Here is a 20,555-nt window from a genome sequence, read left to right as displayed (position 1 = left end):
TCCTTCCCTAGCCACACAGCTTACTGTGAAAGAGAGAGGGGAAGCGTGGAGGCTGCTGCCCAGCTCACAAATGGCAGGGGCCATGGTGCAGCCTGGCAGTCATCCATTAATGCACCACTGAGATAAAGAGTTGCAGCTGACTTGTCCCTCTCCAAAGGGTGTAGCCTGGCAGCGTGTCAGGGTAGGGAGCACAGAGATGATGCTGACCATCACCAGCTCTGGCAAACCAGCTTATAAACCCATGGCCATGTGTTTTCCTTCACAGACAGAAGCGTGCCTCTTGTCCTTGCAGTGCAGCTTTTCCTTTTTGCACCTACATGCTCACCTGCGTCCGTCTGTGCTTCACCCTTGCGAGAGCTCTTTTCCCTCGGGGCCCTGCGATTGCGGCCGGCAGAGGCTCTGCCTGCTCGCAGGCATCTTCTGCCTGCCCCAGGCGATCTGTCACCGCAGCCGTGCTCATCGTCCTTGGCATGGGGTTGGGCACCTTCTCCTCGGCTCGCTTGTTGGGGCTGCTAGACGCTAGGTGTCAGCCTCTGTCTCCATCAGGGCTCTTGTTGGAGCGGAAGGCAGCTTTCTGTCACTGCTAAGTTTAAACAGATTGCTAGTCAGATGAAGTATTTATTACTGCTGTATTTTAGGTTTGTGTCAGCCTTTTCCAACCCTCATTTTTCATAATGACTTCACTCCCGGATCATTGTATAACTTTATTTTCTCTGTGACTGAAGCCTCAGCTCTGTTGTTCCTGTTTTCAAGTGTATTTGATCATTTACCCTGGTGTTAGAAAGATACTTAACTTGTTTTGTGATATTTATATTCTGTCTTGTAATATTGAACACTTAGGAAAAGCGTCATGTCTGCATTTTCTGGTTGCAGAAAAAGAGCAGAGCAGCCTGTGCTGAAATGTGACTTTTTGTGACAGTGCTTTGGCTTGGGTTTAGCAGATAGGGTTTTAAACAAGCCTTAGAGGTGACCTGCAGAGGAAAGAAACTGACTCGTGCCTTTTTTCATTTCTTTAGGATAGATACAAAAGACCTGAAAGGTTGTTAAGGCAAACTGCTTTCTTTAATTCTGTGTCTTTTCCTGTGGCAATGGAGGTGTTATTAATCTGGAAGATTGGGGTGACTGCAGGTCTGTGGAGGTGTGTGCTAAAGCCCTTGGAGAGCTGCAGCAGCTGGGAAGGGCATGAACTCTTAATCAGTATTGAAAATTGTGGGGTATTTTATTTTTATATTATCCGTTTAATGCTAATATCTAATTAATACTTGGGGAGAAAAGAGGCTTTAGTGGTGCTGAGTGAGAACTTGTAATGCACTCATCCCGACCACAAGAGCTCAAAGAGCTGTATCGTGTATGTAGGTGCAGCCTTTCTGGTATTTTTAAGGTGAAAAAATAAGGAAGGGGGAGGGGAAGCAGACTTCAAAATTTCAACCCTCGCCCAAAATTTGCCAGTCTTCTATTTACTTGAGAGGAAATAATTTCCAAATGCTCTTTCATCTGCCTTCTCGCACCCAGCTTGAGAGGTTGCTCCTGTCTCTCGCCCCTCTGTGCAGTCGCACACCGAGGCCAGTGCAGGTGATTTACTTGCAGGATCGATATGTTTGATGTTTGCTTGTGCCTCGTCTCCATTTTTTTTCCTTCTATCAAATACAATTCCACTGGCAGTGACAAAGGAGGGGCTCGGAGCAGTCGTGTCCCCACTGTGCTGCATCGCTTGCAGACCCCTGCTGCCTGTGCTGCCCTGGGGCTCCCCAGTGCTCCTGGGGCTGCTTTGCTGATGGGGCTGGAGATTTTAGGCTGGGGATTCAAAGCTGTCCTTGAAAAAGCTTCGTGCTGTGTCTTGTACCAGTGAAGTGGAGGTGCAGGGGATGTGCTTGAAGGCGGCTGCCTGTACCCCTGCTTTGAAACCCTCACCTGGAGTGGGCAGAGATCTTCCACCCTGGCAGTGGCCAACTGCTGTGACAGGGGTGTCTGCACAGAGCAAATGCCCTTTTCAGGAGATCTCATAGCCTGGGAACCTGCACTAACAAACCTCAGTGCTAATAGAATAAATTCTTTCATAGCCTTTCAGATTAGGTTAGGGGACACTTGGTCTTTAAAAGATTCAGAGGGAAAAGGCTCAATTCTGAAGAGTTAGTCTGATGACCTGAATTAGTGAATTAGTGCCATGTCTTATAACATATGTAGTAAGAAAACCAGAAACATGGCCCAGTGTTCATGACCAGAGCAGAGGTATTAAAATATGCACGGTTCAGGAAAAAAGAGAAATAAAAGTAAAGGAGGAGGTGTGGTATTTTATGTTAATGATGAGGTAGGTTGTGAAGAAGAACAGCATAGATAAAACAGAATGTTTGGGGGCTTAGAGTCACTTTAGGGAAATCTGACAGGAGGCTTTGTTTTGGGGCTTGCTGGGGAAGTGCATCAGCCATCCAGGAGTGGAGCTGATTGAAGTTGAAACCTATGGTAGAAATCAAACTCGGAGAGTTTAATAGACTCGAGAAAGGGGGAGGAAAACCCCTTGAGTTGCTTTGAGAACTAGCATGAGAAATTGCAGGCCTGACAGCAAGGACTGCTAATAAACCATTGTAATTCCATCTGATTAGAGAATGGCAAGTGTAACGTGTACACTGGAGAAGAAGAAAGGGAGCTGGGTAATGACTGGCATGTTAGCCTGACCTCGACACTGCATAAGGCTTTTGAACAAATTTTAAAGGAAAGAAAAAGTCGTAGAGCTAAATGAAAAATGGGATAAATGCACAGGGATTTACCAGCTGTAGATTGTGCAGGTTAATCTGTTCCCTCTCTTTGATGGGATGGCTGATTCCCAGTCAAGAAAAATGCCAGAGATGTTATCTACACAAAATTTGAGAGAAGTACTTCTCATGCTCAGACATTGGCTGTACCCGTTGATCAGGTCACGCCAGCTCAGGCAAATACATTTTAAACTGGAGGAGGTGAGGGCTGCTGGGGGGCTGAGGGAGTGCGAGGGGACACTAAAATCCGGGGGTTGCCTAGCTCAGCACAAATGGAGATGGAGAAGAGCTATTATTGCTGCTTACAGATGCATCAGGATAGGTGGTGGGAACAGGCAGAGGGGGTGGAAAGTGCTGGACAAGGTCGGCATGAATGGGTGGTCCTGGAATGTCTAGGCAGCAAGGAAAAAAAAGTACATAACAGACGGGGTGCAGTGTCATGGACAGAACCTGATGACCCAGCAGATCCTGGTTAGCTGTGTGCATTGTTTGTGTAACACCAGAATGTTCCTTTCCAGGCCTCCCAGGCGCTCCCTGCAGACGATGCGTGTGAGGATGGGGAACCTATGCAAGTTGCACAGAGGTGAGGAGGGTGATTTCAGAGCGTGGGGCTCACGGGCTCGCTCTGGAGATGGGGGCTCTGCCACTCTCCCTGCAGTGTTTTGGGGTGCAGTCTCACTGAGGATGACTGCAGGACTTGCTGGAAAGGTTGTCTGCTGTCGAGTATTCCTGGAAATCCATGGATCTGGAGCAGCGTGGGAGAGAGGTGGGACACAGCTGGGGAGAAGAGCTCAGTTACTCTTGTTAGTTTATAAAACATGCAAGGTGCATCCTAGTACAAGTAGGAGGACTTGATCCTTGCCCTCTGAAGCTAATGTGACATGGTGCCCTAAAGCCATGGAGATGGGGAGGTGAGCTGAAGGTGAGTTATAGCAATGCCATCACGTGGTCTGCCTGGGAAGGCACATAGACAGCATGGTGGAGGGTTTACTGGATTTCTGTGTGTATTTTTATGTTCTTGCCTTACTGCTGAAGAGGAAAGAAGGGAGGAGGAAGCCAGACGGCACTGCCTATCAGCCAAAGATAGAGTGCAGTGCTCCAGAAAAGCCACTTCAGCAGATGACAGGTGTGGGACAAGTCAACATGATTTTCTTCAGATTTAAGCCTACTCCTCTTTTCCGTTTTTTCCTTCTCCTTCCTGTGGGATGCAATTCTGCAGTGAAGGCTGTGGGAGAAGAAGGGCAAATGGGAGAAGATTCAAGGAGCAAGTTACAAGAGAGGCCAGATAATGTCATGTTTTTAATTTGCTGGGGTTTATAATTTAAACCTGCTTTGGAACAGAACTGCCAACTCTCCTCTGATCTAACAGCATTTGGCCTGAGCAGTTAATATCGGTATGCAGAGTATGAAAATCCCTCTTGCTTGCACCTTTCTAACAAGCTTAAAGCTCTCCTTGGGGAGCAGGAGGGACCTGCCACTGCCATTGCTGCTGAGGCTGATGAGTCTCTGAAAGCCGGGCTCTGAGCTCGTGTGCTTGCGTGGAAGGCGCTGAGGTGTGTGCTCTGCAGCGCTGCCCTCTGCTTAAGGCAGAAGAGCCCAGGGCTGAATATGGGAAGAGAGGGACCTCTTCCATTTGATATGGTTGGTGGGGTTAGTTCAGGACATTCCCCAAGCTGCCCAGGAGCTCCTGGCTGCCCCTCTTGGGGCCTGAACACAGCTGGGTGCTGCGGCCCCTCCGTCAGCAGCTGGCACATCTGCAGCAAGGCAAGAAATGGCTGCAGTCTTTGCAGTTTTGTGCACATTAAGTGTTGCCATCTGGCTCTTGGTAGTTTGCCAGCACAGCCCTCTCTCGGGTGAGGCTCAGGCACCCCAACCGGCTGCCCTCAGCAGCGCTTCACAGCAGCACACGGCTCGGAGCTGTCTGGAGGTAGTGAAGCAGTTTAGGAAGTGGAGCAGTGGGAAGAAGCTGCTTTGCTTTCTGTGGGCTGCTCTGTCTGATTGTTTTACACTTTGTGTGGAGCAGGGTACATTGGGGTTTTAATAAATGATTATAGGCTTTGTTACCAGGAGATAGTTGGTGTAGCAAGAAATGTGGTTTGACTTCAAATTGATTAGGCCATTTTATAAATGTCATAGCAAGTTGTTTTGTGTGACTTCTTTTGAAGTGAGCCCTGATGTTAGACACGGAGTAAAACACGCTCAGCCTGGATTCATAACAAATGCTCTGAGATGCTTTATTTAGAGAGAAAAGCCACTTGAGATTTCCTATCGGAATTTTGTTATTTATCATAAATCAGCAGTGGCTGTTCTCTCCTCTCTAAGGCCTGTGGTTGAGCTTAATAAATTTTATATTTGTCAGTATGGGGATTCATGTTTTTAAAGTGCGTTCTTGCATACTTGATCAGACTCATCAGAAAGCCACGCGAGGCGCGGCGCGTGTCAGCATGGGTGCCAGACTTACCCAGCAGGGCCTGCTTGTTCCAGAAAGACATTGAGCAGTGTTGGGAGGGAGAGAAGAAAAGGAGGAATCCAAAGGTCAAAAGAAGAGGAGCAGTACCAGGTGCTACCCGGAGGAACCGCCACACTAACGCTGTTAGGGCTTTGCTGCAGGGAAGCCCTGCCTTTTGTTGCATCCGTGGTGCTTCTGGCTGCTGTGCACAGTGATAAGGGAGAAAATTAGCAGTGTGAGGAGGGTGAGGGTAGTGTGGGATAAAGCAACTCTGTGTCTTTTCTCTCTGGGGATTTCCTTCCCCAGATAGAAAGAAGCACAGTGCTGATACCTGCACAACTCCCAAATCTTCCAAGAGTAGGAAGAATCAAGAGTCCCACAGTGGTGAGCAGATATTTTTGCTCCCTTGACATGAGATAGTGGCCCTTTGTGCCTTTTTGTCAAGGGCTTCTAGAAGATAAAAATGTTCCCTTTGGGTTTTTTGCTTAGGACAGCTTTTTATACCCATATTTTGCTGTTAGCCTGGTCTGACTATCCTATTTCTGGCTATCAGATATTGACCGCTTGGAAATTATGGCATCATCTGCTGTCCTGAGCTGCGTGAGGCAGGCTGGTGTGGCTGTCACACCTACTGGCTTGGAGACTGATATGGTATTTATATTTTGAACAGCATCTCTGTATTGACCCCACTTGGCAGTAAAAGGAGCCCAGATACTGCCACAGAAAACTCTGCTGAAGAAGAGATCTCTCTCTGCCCAGGTAAGAGGCACTTGAGAATGTTCTGAACTTTGCACTGAAACTTACACACTTATAAAATTCAGATAAAAGAAGAAAAACTTCAAGTTATTCCAACAGAGATTTATTTCCCAGTCTCGTTTGTCAGGGCTGAAATTATTCAGGTAATTTAATTTGATTCCCAGTTTTGGAACCATTTCCTACAAGACAGTTCTGTGACCAGAGATTGCTGGGGACTTGCTGCTGAAGAGACAGCAGGATGTAGATGGGTATTGGGACATCACTCAAACCAGGGTGTCAGGAGTGGGCTGTTCGCTGCAATCAAATTTTCAGTGTCAAAATATGTGTAAAGTGTGAGAACTGAAATAATTTTTGTCTTAAATTACTATGTTAATGAAACATGTTTGGGACCAACGAGTTTTTCTTCCTTGCTCTGTCCTACCACGTTTGAGGTTTTCCAGTTCAGGGTTTTAAGTGAGAACATTCCCAAAGAGCCCATTCCTGTTCCTGAGCAGCTGTAGAGAAGGGGTCGTGGTGCTGCTTGGAGGCAGATTTTGTTGCTAAGGAAGATGTGGAGGTCTAAAGGAGGTGTGACTGCGAGGCAGGCTGCAGAAAGGAAGCTCTGTTTGTCTTGATGTGAGAGAGAGCTCTATTCTTGCTTTGTCTCTGTCCCAGCAAGGTCCCACGCAGTTTCCCTGTGTCTAGTCTCACTCCCCATGAAGCCGCAAAGCTGTGGTGGCTTTGTCCTCGCACCAGCGTGCTGTGACTTTAACCCCTCATCCAGCTGTGTCGTTGCACATTGTCTGATAACATTGGTGGCAAGTCTAAAAAAGATGTTTTGAAGGTGCGAAAGCGCTGTTAAGAAAAGGGCTGAGTTACATCCACAATTGAGGAGGTGGTTTGGGGGCTGCAAACCTGCACTGACACGGAGGTGTTTTTCTGCAGAGACCCAGCCAAGTCCACAGCAAGCTATTGAGGTGGAGGGAGAAGAGCTCTGCTCGGGCCCTGGAGGTGCACCTAAGCAGGTAAAAGACATTGAAGCTGGGGAAGGGTCCTGTTTTCCAGTCCTGCCCTCTAGACCTTGATTCAGCAGAGCTGTGCTGGTGTTTCCCCGTGGGCAGCTGGGAACTTGGATTTTTGCTTTTGGGATCCGGACAGCCAGTTGCCTCTTTTTCTCCACTGCTTTGTAACTCCAGTCCCTTTTGGCTGGGGACTGTTTGCAGCTGCTTCTGGAGCCTTTCGGTCTTGTAGCTGGAGAGTTGTTATAAATCCCAGCTTGTTCTTTTATACCACGCACACTGCTGTGGCGGAGGATGCCATCAGTGGGGGTGGCAGTGCTGGTGCTTGCCCGTACTCAGAAATATAGTGCTCTGATGGGCAGCAATACAAAGGGACCCCAAGAGCTGTGAGGGGAGTCCTACAACACCTCAGTTACTTGTGTTGTGACATGCTTTTCCCTGTTACAGTCTTCTGAACCTTGGTGCTCTCTAAAGACCACCTCAAAGAGGCTAGGAGGGAAGGTTCACCCAGAGACTGGGCTGGGATAAAGATGACATTGAAGTGCTGAGGGCTGGTGGTGGTTTGCGGTCCAGGCAGAGTGACCTGAGCCTGGGAATGTTGTTTTCTGTGCAGTAACAGTTCATACTAAGTTCTGGCAGGGCCATCCTCGTACCTCGGGTGCAGATGTGCACTGTGTGGCTCCTTCCCTCGTCACACCTGCGCAGCAATTGCTTCGCAGCTGCCACTGTGCCAACGTCTGACTTTAGTTCCTGCTTCTGATAAAACTCCCTTTGTCTATTAATTTAGAGAGCGATATCAAAGGGGTTGCCAAGTACTCCTCTGGCAGGGTACATGAATACAGAGTCGTACAGCTCTCGACAAGAGGACTCATTTGTGGAAAGCTCATTCTGGGAGTCTGCAGCTTGTACAGTGCGTCTGCAGCGCCGACGTCTCATAGTCACAGGCTTCTTAATAAACCAGCTTCTGCTCTCGTGTGTCTTTCATTCTGCAGGTATCTCCCAGCACTGTTTAGTCAATTAGAGACTGCAGCAGTGGGAGGCGGCGGGCCTGTGCTGAGCTGGGTAGCCACAGCCACCGAAGCATGTTCATGACCCATTTGGCTGTGGCCGGGACACTGCCCTGTGCCTTGTGCTTTGCAGAGGGTGCCCAGGTCTCACACCCCTGCCTCGACAGCACAAGGTGATCAGCACAGTGTTGGAAGCGGTGCAGTGGGGCTTCCTAGGGGTTGTTTGGCAGCATTATCATTGGCAAGAGGTATCATTCCAGAGCCTGCAGCCCTCCAGGAAGACAGCAGAAACAGCCACAGTGCATCAGCAGTTAGCATGGAGCGAGCACAGACTGCAGGGACTGACTTCTTCCTAGCAGATGCTGAGCCAGGACACAGGAGTCTTCTTGTTGAGCTTAGCCTCTAGCATTGCTCTTGGCTCACTGTTGGCTGGAAGTACTGTCTTGTAGGCAATTTCTTCTGCTAAAAAGGAGAGGTTACAGTCTCTGCCTCTGACAGGGGTGGTTGGTTCTGCAGTTGAGGTTTTCCAGACTGTTACAGCACGGTTTTGTACAAGCAGTTTTGGGACCGTGGTGTCTTTTGTTACAGAATGTTGCATTTCCATTTAAAATTAGTAATTTGCCACCAAATGTAGGCGGGCAGGGTGTGCAGAATCAGAGATCTCCTGCTTTAGAAATGGCAGCTAGAAGGAGCAGTGCCTGCTGCTTTTCCCGTCATGTTTTCCTGTGTGTTGTCTGACGAGGATAATGCAGGTTTGATCTGATCATTCATATCTGACACATCTAGTTTTTTATGACTCCTCTGTGTGACACCCCATGGTGAGGACTTTGCAAGATGTAGGGACACTGAGATGTGAGAGGAAGGTACGAGTGCTAGTGCTATAAGTGATATCCTTCAACAGCCTGTGTTCAGCTGGAGGAACTCGTGTGGCAGCTCCTCTGCAGAAATCCAGGGCAAAGAGCCTCCCTGGAAATGAGAGAGGTGTTCCTGGAGCTCGGTGCTGTGGCCTTTCAGCCGGTGTCTGGGAGAAAGGCATTTTGTGGGTTGGATTCTTATTTAAGGCCCAGTCCTGCAATTTTTTGCATAGCTGCTCTGAGTCAACAAACCACCTTCCTTCCCGTTAGGACATAAAAATCAGGATCAGACCCTCATTTGGAAAGGCAAGTAATAAACCAAGCAATGTGACAAAGCGCTCTGGTGACACCGAGCATCTTGGCTGACCCCAATTACTGCTTCCCTGAAATTATACCATTGGAGGGAAGCAGACAGCAGTTTTGCTGCACACTGTCTGCATGTCACTGCTTAGCCCTAACAGAAAACTCTCCTGTATTATTCTCCTATAGATTTCTTCTATATGGTTAATATTTAAATAACTTTAAAATCACTGCAGGGAGGGAAAGGTTCTTTCTTAAATGTGGAGAAGTCTTGTAGCATGCCTGACTAGGCAGAGATCTAGTTATGAGTGAGATGGCAGCAGTCTGCTGCGCCTTGGGAACATCAGTAGCGTAGGGAGCAGGCTGTATCTCTGCGGGTGGGTAGTGGAGCACCTCTGCAGCTGTGTAACCAGGGCAAAAAGAGAGTACTGGTGAGTGGTAACAGTAATTCTTTGTGACATGGATTTTTAATAGTGTTGCTTCTCTCCTTGATGTGTGCCCCCTCTGATGACTGCTCAGTCACCTCATCTAGAGAGGAGGAGCTTCCCAGTGATCTCTCCGGACTCCCTAAGAGTGCATCTTTTCATCCTGGGGGAAGCTGTGTTCCCAGACAGTGCTGCCTGTGTAGCGTGGATCATGTCCAGAAACTGATGAGCACAAGTCAGGTGCTGAACTCTTGCTTTGCCCCATGAATTTTCCATCAGTTTCGCTTCTGAGCTTTCCTGATTAATGGAAGCTTTGCCATTTTTCCGTGGTAGTACAGGTGATGTTTGCCTTAAATGGTGTGCACGGCTGTGCAGGGAGGTTTCACCATGATTCAGAAGGACGTACTGCCTTTGGAAGAAGAATTAGTTATTAGTGCTACACAGTTTACTCAGCCAGTGGTGTTATTTCTGACCAGTGTATGATGAAGGAAGAACAAAACTTTCCAAGAAAAACTGAGTCTGTGGGAGGGTGTGTAGCTGCCAGACAGCATGGAGCTCCACACCTAGGGAAAAGAAAGAGAAATGGCACAATTAACTGTCTGGCTAATTATTTCTTCTTTAGGCTGGTGGAGATGAAGATGCTGGCAGGACCGTGGCTGAGTGCAGTCCTGCTGCTGAGTGCAGTCCTGCTGCTGACCGTGTGTTGTGCCCTATGTGTGACCAAGGCTTTCCTGCTGCGGAGATCGAGCTGCATGCCATGTACTGCAACGGTGTCGTGGGACAGGAGGCTGGCAAGGACAGCTCAGGTCTGCCAAGAGAGTTGCTCTTTGTATTCGTCCCCTTCCCTATTACTTGCAGCCAGATGCTGCAGTCTTGTCCCTCTTGGGATGTTTGGTGCATGGCCTGGCATGGAGGGAGGTTTGTTCACTCTGGCTTGTTCCATCTCCAAGCTGGCCAGGAGAGTGTTATCAGAGGCTTCTGTGTTTCCAGTGCGTCCTGTGCAGAGACGTCTTCTCTGTGATTGACTTCATAATTCATCACATTATTAGTCCCTTGGAAAGTGTACAAACAGAATATTACCACAGGTTCTAGCCCCGGATGCTTCAGGAAGTCCTCACAGGACATATCTATTGTCTGTTCTGTTGAGGACCTGCAGAGAATCTGCCAGTGGTAGAAAATGGCAGCTCCTGAGCCACGTGGGTGAGCATCCGCCAGGGCTCTTGAGAAGGGAGAGTGTTCTGTGCCACTCCAAGCACAGCCTCTGCTCTGCAGTGAGTCTGACATTTGTATGTGCAAAAATGGCTTGTTCAGCTGCAAGAGATTGCAGAAAGTTTCCTTCTTGTTCCTCTAAAATTGCAGAATGATAGCTATCGATCTGGGAGCTTGGATTTTTCTCCTTCGTGTGAAGTGAGGCATAGAAGCACAGTCAGAATGCCTATATTAATCCTCTTCAGTCTTTTCTGTATCAGTTTTCCGTAGCCAACCTTTGTAGAGCTTAAATGAACAAATAACACTGGTTGGTTATCAACATATTCAGTAAGTTGTGTTCTAGCTGCTGCTTGAAATGTAAAGTCTATGTTAGCACAATGTCACGTAATATCAAAGTAATAGTTTGTAATAAGATTAACTTTTTAGGTTGTGAATATATAATTTTCAGTTACACACTGGCTTATTAAATGCAACCTAAATCTGTGATGTTTAAGCAATTTGAGCAAATCAGAGCTAGTACAAGAACTGTAACTTCTGCTTTCCTCTAGCAGGAGGAAGTTTCACCATGTAATCTTAATGCAGAGTTGATGTAGTTTTAAAATACAAGGTCCCTGTTATACTAAATCTGTTGGGATATGACATAGGTCCTGTCAAGATAACAGGAGCCATAGTAGAGGCTGATAGTGCTTGGTGCTTAGTTTTGGTGGTGAGGTCTCTCTGCAGGCACAAACCAGCTGCTAATGCAAGCGTTCAGCTCTAGCAAATCACAAATTATCACAGTTCCTCTCCTATTCTCAACACTGATAGAGGTTTTATCTGTGCTAGAAAATGGAGCTGAATTTTTAGGATGCCTTTTAGCAGGAATGGCTTTGGCCCTGTGGTAATCGGGTCCCTGGTGTGGCTGGACTGTGAGTATATCCACTGATGCTGGGGAATCCTGACTGTAATCAGGAAGAGGCTTTGAGTTCTTTGGCAGTGCGGGGGAATTTGTTCTTTCCTTTGGTGTTGGTTTTCCACAGGACAGAGTTCAAGGCTGGCCTCTCCACTCTGCTTCCAGACTGGTCTCCTTGGGGATGTTTGTAAGGGTAGTTATTTCGCAATTGCTACTCTGCTGTTCTGGCTTGTGCAGAGCAGTCTACCCATAAGAAAACCAGCCTGAAATAAAAGAGATTTTGGTCTGCAACAATGGCTCTAAGCAGAGTGATGGTTTGGGGACAAAATCACAGTAATTTGGGTTTTCTATTGCCAGTTATTCTAGTATTTTCCCTGTAGAGACCAGGCTTTATTAGCCATAACAGTCTGTGATGCCAGTGCTGTTTGCACCAAGGCTCTCTGCAGGACAGTGAGCTTCCAGGACTCAGAGCAGGATGTAATGTGGGTCAGAATCCTGCCTGGCTTGTGGGGCACCTCGCTCTGGTTCCCAGTGGCTGTACAAAGGCAACAGTCACCCAGAGAGGTCTCAGCTGATGGGCTGGTCAGTGGGGTTTGGGTTTAATAGGCAGGGTTGATGTTCAGCTCTGAGCAGAGGCCAGACAGTAGCTTGGCACAGCTGTGCAAGTACAAAAGGACTCTGCTTCCAGCGCTGTTACCTTGACATCCATCACTAGCACAAAATCCATAGGAAAAGCTAATGCATGGGGAGAAAAAAGAGGTGGGAGATTTGTCTTCTGAAGCAAATGCCAGCTCCTGTGTGGGTCCAGAAGCTGTTCTCTACTGCTGCAGCACTCTGTGCTCTTGGCTGGCTGCTGGCTTCCTTGAGAGCACAGCAACAGCCTGGTGGGAGAGAAAAATCAAAGTTCTGCCCTCTAAGCCATGTCCTGATCTGTTAAGAAAAGATGGCTTCAGTTTTCCTTTGGTACTCTGGGTCAGGGGTGCCTGGTCTGTCTTCAGACTTACTAATTGGATTTACTCCTGTTGTCTCTAGAACTGCAGATTATGCAGTCCTGCAGACTATAGCTGTCAGTCGGCTTCGTTTTATGGTTACAAAAGGATGGGTCCTTGCTGGTTTTACTTCTCTTCATCCCTCTTGTAATCATGCACCAAAGTCTTTCAGTGTTACCTATCAGGAGGCCAGCTCAGCCTGGCTGATACTTAAGGCCAGGTTTTCAAATGAGGTAGCTGGGTAAGATGAGTTAGAGTTGCTTCCCTCACGTATGTACATGGTTGCTCTGGCTGGGTGCCCAGACCATCGCATACCTGGGCAGTATGAAAATCTGATCATGAATTTCCATTTTCCTGTGGTCTGAGTAAACAACAAAGAAGAGCCTGCTGCTGCTGTTGTACCAGGCTGGGGAAGGTTCGGGTCACGGGTTTCCAGCTCAGTGATTGGTGTTAATTCCAAGTGAGGGAGTGGAGCCATGGAAGCATTGTGCCAGCTCGCTCTTCCTTCATGCACTTACTGAAGGGCTTGCTTGTGTGACATGGGAGTGCTGGAGTCATCGCATCCGCTGCTGCTGCCAAGCAGGAATCTGCTGGTCTCAGTCTGAAAGTGAGTCTTGGCTGCTACTGAGTACAGCAAATAGTCTCAAGCTTTGTGATACACTCTATTCCTCTTGCCTTTCATCTACATGCGCCCAACCTCTTAGTTCCCAAGTGATCCCAGGAAAATGAGCATTTGGTATATCCCTTCCTCCCAAAGCCTCAAGTGCAACCTGATGTCACTCTTCAGCAGCAGCACTGGTGCTGTTAAAAAGCTCCTGACATCAATAGGAGTGGCACTGACACAGCAGAAAGAGTAACAGAAGGGGTGCAGAGGGAAGCTTCATCACTTCTGAGAAGGGACAAGATGCCAGCGAGCCTGTCCCTGTTAGGATCCTGCACAGAAAGTGGAACGGCTGATGGTGAGAGTGGGGAGGAAGCTGATGGAAGTGCTGAGCCAGGGAGAAGGTTGTTCTTGGGCTACAGAGTGTGTCTGACCCAGCAAAGAGCATTGCATCTGGGAGAGTTACAAGGCTTGTGTCACGCAGCAGGTCAGCAGTGCTCTGTGGTAGGGGTTTTCCCCACGGCAAGTCTTCTCCAACGTGCTGAAGACCCTTCCTGCGGGCGAGCACCATGTTTTGTGAGGGGTTGTGCCTCACCAGCCAGCCCTGTTCTCTCTCCTGTGCCTCTGCTTCCAGCAGCACAGCTGGGGGGCTTCCCATGGGCAGCTGCAGAGCCGGGCCCAGACATCTCTAATGGGCCCATTATGCCAGATGTGTTCACTGCTTTTGGAAGGAAATAGAACTGATTAGCACCTGAGCTGGTGCACGAGGCTCCCAAGGCGGTGTTAAAGGAATATTAACAAGTGCACGCTGATTTGGAGAGCGGCTCTCACCACGCTGTGAAACGCACATGTGAGATGGGCTGTTGGGAGGCTGGGTGGCCTGGGGGGTGGCCGCTGTTACCGGTCCTCCTCGTCACGCTGCCACTTCGAATCTGGGCCAGGCCAAGTCAAAGAGAAACGTCCGCTTCAGTGCCTGTGAGAAATGAGCTGTTGGTATCAGTCATCGCCTCCAAGACAATACCCACGTCCAAGGAAACCCTCGAGCTTCATTCTTCAGTGTTGGATGTCTCCTGTCAGCCCCAACAGCTCCTAAGCATCTCGCAGTGCATTTACTCATGGCTGCAGATCAGCAATTGCTCCTAAGGGACAGGCCATGTTGTATCAGCATCATGGATAGATATTAGGGTTGCCTAATACTCTGGAAATGGGGTTTTGCTAAAACTCTGAGGGATTCCCTTTGTTCTCTGCAAAACGTGTGTCCCTTTGTCATAGGTGATATGCCAACAATAAGAGGTTTGTCATGCCTGTGCCTTCGATTCAGACCTTTCTCCTAATGAGAGTATGGGAAGCAATGTTACTGGGCTGTAAAATAGCTCCCTGCATTGTCCCCTTAGCCAGTGCGCCCAAGAGTACTTACTGTGACAGCTGTTTTGGAGCTGGAGTCCTGAACGTCCCTGGTGAGGCAAGCTAAGCTATCTGATATGTTCCCTGAGGATCTTTGCTGGTGGCATGTCAACAGGAATATGCTGAGAGGAATTCAACTGAAAGAGACAACACTCTGGCGTGCTCCCTGCAGATGCCTGGAGAGCAGGTTTGGGAAAGCTGCTGGGCTTGCTGAAGGAACAGAAATTGTTGGACCCATCATCATGCTGGTCAGCTGGGATCTTGCTAGCTACCCACATGTGCTGGAGCTGGCCTTTGCCTGCTAAGCACCGCTGGCGTTTAGCGCTGGTAGAGATCTTCACCCAGAGGCCCCACCAGAGGCTCTCTGCAGACAATAGTACAGATCACTCCCAGTTCACATGGGTGAGTGTAGGCTGATTGTTGTAACCTTCCCATTCCAGTGTGTGCTCTTCCTACCACACCTGCAGAAGGGTCTGTGCCTCTGCACAGCCTCTCTCAGCTCTCCTTCCCGCAGCTCCCAGTTACCACGCTCCCTCCTGCAGCAGGCAGGGTGCTCAGTTTGGCAGGGCCGGGGCTGTGCTGCTGGAGCAGCTGTGTAACTCTGCTCCCAGGCTGTTGCACTGCTGCAGTCAGCTTTAAAATGACTGTAAACTACATATTGTTGATCCAGCTGCTTCTGGCAGAAGAGTTACAGTGTGAAATGGCTCCTGGCTCCCAGGAAGAAGTATCAGGGGGATACTTCTGCAGTATCGCCCCTGAAAAAAGGAGAATTGGCCAGCTACCTCTTCTGCAGGTCTGAAAAAGACCCTGCCTGTCCCAGGGCAGTGTTTCTTTGCCTCTGCCATCACTTCTGCGGCAGCTTTGAGTGGAAGCAATTGAAACTTGTTGCATTCAGACATGGTGTAGGGGTGCTTTCGGGGTGGATGGCAGGTAACCAGCCCTTCCTGTTTTTCCTCCAGTGCTCACCCGGCATCAGAGAGAGATGAGAAGAAAAGCAGCCAGCAGTGACAGCGGCCCATCATCCTTAGACATTGACAAGTAAGTAGGTATGCTTGCCTCTCCAAGATTGTTTCTGTGCTTCCATTCTAGCCTGCCTCTGGATGTCTTTATTCCTGTAGAAATGCTGGCCGCTGGCCTTACAGCAATGTTTCCCTCAGAAATTGCGTTCCCTCATTGCCTCTTATTGTAGCATGGCTATATTTAAACTGAAGCAGGAGGAATTTGCTGTTCTCAGATTGTTTATTTTTGCACTAATTTCCCTTCAGCCCAGTCCGTGGCGGGTCGGGGGTACGTGGTCTCTGGCCGTTGTGGTGGGGGGAGCTGTAGCTAAAATGGTGCTAACTCAGCTGGTTTCTAATGGGAGATTTGAGCTTGGTAACCCTGGGACAAGAAGGGGCTAGGACAGGGAGGCTGTCGATATGGCACCTGTAGTGATATTCTTAATTAAATTAGACTTTCAGAATAGCAGTGGCTTTGTTTAATCTCTTTCCATGCAGCCCCTCCTCCTGCCACCCACACAAAGCATCATAAGAGAGGATCTGACAGTAAAATCCCTGCTATGGAAGCAATTTTGCTGTTACAAACAGTGGATGGCAACATCACTAATGGAATTAGGCTAATTATAGAGAGGACAGCTTCTGTTTAGACACATTATCTGGGTAATCAGCACTGACTGGAAAGAAAATACAGGAAGAGTACTGCAGAGTTTTGCTTGATGGGGGCTCTCCAAAAGCATTTTAGAGCCTGGGGTGAGTTTTACTATGAGAGCACTGCTTATCAACTGAACACAATGCTGCTGGGGCTGGTCCCTGGGGATTTGTCTCTTCTTGGACATGGTCCATTCCTGAATAGCTCCCTGGCTGGATACTCCCTTCCTGAAGAACCGGTGCCCTCCTGCACGGTTCAGTCCCTGCCAAGAGCCGGTGTGGAAGCAAGTGTAGCTGTGTAAATCCATGCCTGGCCTTCATCTCCTCTCAGCCAGGATAATTTTGTTCCCAGGCACACTTGGGAAGGGGGGACAGGGATGTCCTGCATGATCTTGGGCATGTTCTACACAAATGAATGGGTTTGAGGAACACACTGTGCCAGCCCCCCAGCAGGAGCAAGTGCTCTGCATTCCTCTCCCAGCATGGCATGATGTAAAATGGAGACAGTGCAGAGAAAGACTTGATTTACTAGTCAGACAAGTTCATCCAGCCCTGGTAAAATGTCTCTCTGATTTAACACACTTGGTTTGCTTTTCAGGCAGAATTTAACTCCCCTTTGCAAAGCCCTTGCGCTTCATTTCTGTGGATTTTGACAGGGTGCTTTATGTCTGGGGAGAAATCAGTGGTGGTTGAGATAGTTAGATGAGCAGATTTGATTACTGTCCCGCTGCTGCAGCAGCAGGATACAGAGGAGCAGGCAGGGAAAACTGATAATCACTCAGTCTTTGCGATTGGTGCCGGCCTGACCCCACTGAGCGAGACCTGATCTGGTGACATGTCTTCTCCGTGGCATGGCCTGGAGGAGGAAAGTCACTGCTGGTGGCTGGGAGCCCAGCGCAGGGTGAATCCTAATGTGGTGCTCTGTCCTTTGCTGCCTGGCAGGTGTGAGAAGTGCTACCTCTGTAAGTCACTGGTGCCACTGCTGCAGTATCAGAGGCACGTGGACAGCTGCCTTCAGGCTGCTAGGCAAGCTCAGGGAACCAGGAGGCTGCGAAGAGCCAAGGTGAGGGGAGACCCTGCAGACCATCTCCTTTGCTTTGCGCTGGGTTTGGGGCTGGGTTGGCAGCAGGAGCTGTTTCCCTGGTTGATGGGATGAGCTGACCTGCTGTAGGATTGCCTGTCTCTGCGGGCTGCTGTGGCCAGACAACTCGTTGCCCTCCTTCCCACGACACTCTGTGAGAGCATGGACCTGTCCCAGGGGTGAGCTAATCCAGCAGAGCTGCCAGTAACCTCTCCAGCAGGCAGCCAGCCAGCACTGTCCTGCTGCCAGACAGCACGCCTCAGTCCTGCAGGCTTCCTCGGCTGAATAGAGATGGAGGGCAGTGTCAGGGTGACAGGCAGATCTGACTTGATCCGCAAGCCCTTTCCCATGGGGAAGGCTTCAGAGCCAGAGCAGGGAGAACTGCTCGGTGCTGAGAGCAAACTGCAGCATCCTGGGGGAAACGTGGAGATGTGCAGGACGTGCCTTGCTAGAGGAGATGGAAGGCAGGAGTATGGGTAGCAGCTTGTTCACAGGCGCTCACCAGGTGTTGGTCCCCACTGTGGTGTTGCTGCTTTGGTGGTCCCAATGGAGCACAGAGGGGGTCCTTCCAGGCCTTCCCGCTGGTTCCTGCGGGCAAAGCCCTAGTGCCACAGCTTTGCCTGTGCTCAGAAATGTGATTCTCAGCATGAAGATGCAACATGATGTCTTAGTTTCATATAATCCCTTAAATCCATCACAGGCCTCAGCCCTTTGGGGATTCAGATGCAAATGATGAGACTTGTGGTGAATGATTTTGGCTGGGATACAGCCAAGTGCTGTGGTTCAGAGTACTGCAGGGCACGGTTGCTCCTGCATGTGACCAGCTCTGGGGGGGAGGGTTTGGCTCTGTCCCTGTGCTCCACAGCCAACTGGCATGTGGGGTCCTGCTCACAGGCACGGGCACAGGGTATGAGGAAAGGTGCTGGAGTTGGGTGGTCATTCGGGACAGCTCAGCAAGGCTGTGTTTCCTCTGGCCCTGCCTGTCCCAAGGTGGCAGCTCACCAGGGGAGCAGGTCATGCTGGGCATGGGCTGGGCTGTTATAAAGCTTCCTAGTGGCATTGTTGGCCTTGCAGGTTCCTGCCATGGCACATTTTGGGGTGCTTTGCAGCCCCACCCCACAGCCAGGATGCCAGTACCTTCTAGAGCGTTTCTGGAGGCAGGGAGCAGCCAGGCCAAGTGGTCTTCTCTTAGCCTGTGTGACCAGAGCAGCTGCATCTTACCAGAGGCTGAGAGGGGGCACAAGGTGTGTGTTCCTTTTCTGGCTGTGCCCTGGAGGAAGGCCCTTCCATCCAGCACCAAGCCCCTGTGCCCTCGGATGGAGCAGGATGGAGCCTGCCCTTGGAGCACAGTGCTGGGAATGTGCCTGAGCCATGGCAGAGCCCCTGGTGCTCCCATTCCTGTGACAGCCCTGTGCTCACTGGCTGGGCTTGGGGGTGGCTTCCTGCACCCCGGCCTCCCTCCTTACCATGCTCTGCTTTATTAACTGCCCTCAGCTGCCTCTGATCAGGCACTGGTCAGGCTGAGAATGGAGCAGTGCCCTTCCCGTTGGTGACTGGCTGTGCTCAGCTGGAAGCCCTGGAAATACAGCGTTCCCTCTTGTACCCAGCTGGACCCCGTGGGCTAGGGGAGCGTGTGGCCATGGGGCCACCCTGGTTTTGGGGTTCCCTTGTGGCAGCACTGTGACAGTGTTTCTCTCTCCTTGGCAGGACGTTGGAAGGCAGGAGAGGGGACTCCTCAGGATGCTGGAGCTCTCGGAGAGCAAGTCTGCAGGTGGGAAGCTGCTTGCTTTGCCTGGCTGGCTCAGGGCTGCCCTTTCCCAGCTCTCCCTGTTAGGTCCCACTCAGCCTGGACTCTGCTGTGACAGCAGATTCCTTTTGAAGGGGTCTGTAATGAGCAGAGCACGAGGCTGGGGCTTAGCTGGTTGTCTGCATCGCCCAGCTGGCTGCACACATCCCTGCCTCTGCCCGCTGGACCGGTGCTGGCACCCAGAGCCTTTGCAGGGGTAGCGGTGTGCTCTGAGCCATTGCACTAAGAGATGGCCAGCTTCCTGGGGGGGTGGCAGGGTGCTGCTGTCCCTTGCCTGCACACTGGTGCTTCCTCCATGGATCCAAGGACAAGAGGAGAGGAGCAGGGAGAAATGCTCTCAGCAGCACTCTCCTTCCTTGCCCATGGCTCATGACAGAGGGAAGGCAGGCAAGGCTGATGTGTGCTCTCATTGCAGGTGCTGATGCGGGGGCCCCCCTCCCTGGACTAGGAGACCAACAGTCCCCTCCTGCTCGCCCAGCCAGAGCCAGGGGGCCGATGGGGAACAGCCCCAGCTCCCTTCGGCACCTTCCCTTGAACATCTCCCCTCTGAAATCCGGCGTCTCCTTCTCGGAAGCCACGGACTGCGTGGTGGACTTGAAGCCGCACGCGGCTCTCCGCCTGGGCAGCCAGCAGCAGACCAAAGGCTGCCGCCGAAGAAAGCACAAGTTCTGAGGCCACCGTGGGCAGCAGGTCCCCTCCATGGCACTGTGTCCCTGCTCCACCGCAGCCCCCTTCTCCCACCCCCTTTTCTATGTTTTCTACGACCTGTGCAGGGAGCGCTGGGTGGAGCAGTGACTGTGTGTTTTATAGGTGCCTGTGCAGCTTTGCTCTCTGTTAAAGAAATGGAAATATATTTATGTATGTTTTTATGAAACTGCAGCAACACGGAGGAGCTGTGCTGTCTTTCTCTGGGGAAATGGGAGGCACTGGAGGGAGGAGAGGAGGAACAGCACACTGTGCATCCAAAATCACACTTCCACAGCCTGTCCCTGGGCTCTGTGGGGGTACTGTGAGCTCGGGGACCCCCTGGGCAGGGGGCTGCAGAGCCCAGCACTGTGGGGAGGGGCATGTTGGGCAGAGGACATGTCCGTGCCTGCTGCAGTCAGCGGATGTGGAGACCAGTGTGACAGCGGTGTCCCTGTGTCCTTGCTGGCTTCCCTGTCCACTGTGTGCCCAGTGCCCGCTGCCTGGGGGCAGGATGGAGCCCGGGCTGGGCTGTGTTGTCCCCCATTCCCCAGGAGCGCTCTCGCACTGCTGCAGCGCCCCTTGCCAGGAACCGGGTGGATGTCTTGTGACTGCGCTGCTTAATTAACACGGGGCTAATTAAAGCCGGGACCTGAAATCAGACAGCGCTGACGGTAGCCGAGGCGCTGCCGCGGGGAGCGGG

The 20,555-nt window shown here is 50.5% G+C and overlaps 1 protein-coding gene across 8 annotated transcripts in view; it reads left to right on the top strand.

Moving 5' to 3' along the window:
• Positions 1 to 20,057, top strand: part of UIMC1 (ubiquitin interaction motif containing 1) — a 38,339-nt gene extending 18,282 nt beyond the window's left edge. For 5 of the 8 annotated variants that reach the window (XM_030503907.1, XM_030503904.1, XM_030503905.1 and 2 more), the window contains 8 exons: positions 3,269 to 3,333; positions 5,870 to 5,958; positions 6,880 to 6,959; positions 10,162 to 10,345; positions 15,594 to 15,672; positions 17,223 to 17,343; positions 19,069 to 19,132; positions 19,584 to 20,057. In XM_030503907.1, the coding sequence (XP_030359767.1) occupies positions 3,269 to 3,333; positions 5,870 to 5,958; positions 6,880 to 6,959; positions 10,162 to 10,345; positions 15,594 to 15,672; positions 17,223 to 17,343; positions 19,069 to 19,132; positions 19,584 to 19,840 (939 nt within the window). In that variant the 3' untranslated portion in view covers positions 19,841 to 20,057. Of the gene's footprint in view, positions 1 to 3,268; positions 3,334 to 5,869; positions 5,959 to 6,879; positions 6,960 to 10,161; positions 10,346 to 15,593; positions 15,681 to 17,222; positions 17,344 to 19,068; positions 19,133 to 19,583 lie in introns of those variants that run through there. The other 3 variants (XR_003994092.1, XM_030503909.1, XM_030503910.1) reach the window with 3 other exon arrangements.
• The last annotated feature ends 498 nt before the right edge of the window (positions 20,058 to 20,555 follow it).

Source organism: Strigops habroptila, chromosome 12 (genome assembly GCF_004027225.2).
Source record: "Strigops habroptila isolate Jane chromosome 12, bStrHab1.2.pri, whole genome shotgun sequence".
Taxonomy (NCBI): domain Eukaryota; kingdom Metazoa; phylum Chordata; class Aves; order Psittaciformes; family Psittacidae; genus Strigops; species Strigops habroptila.
Note: the sequence above shows the minus strand (reverse complement) of the source record. Positions and strands in the feature narration are given on the sequence as shown.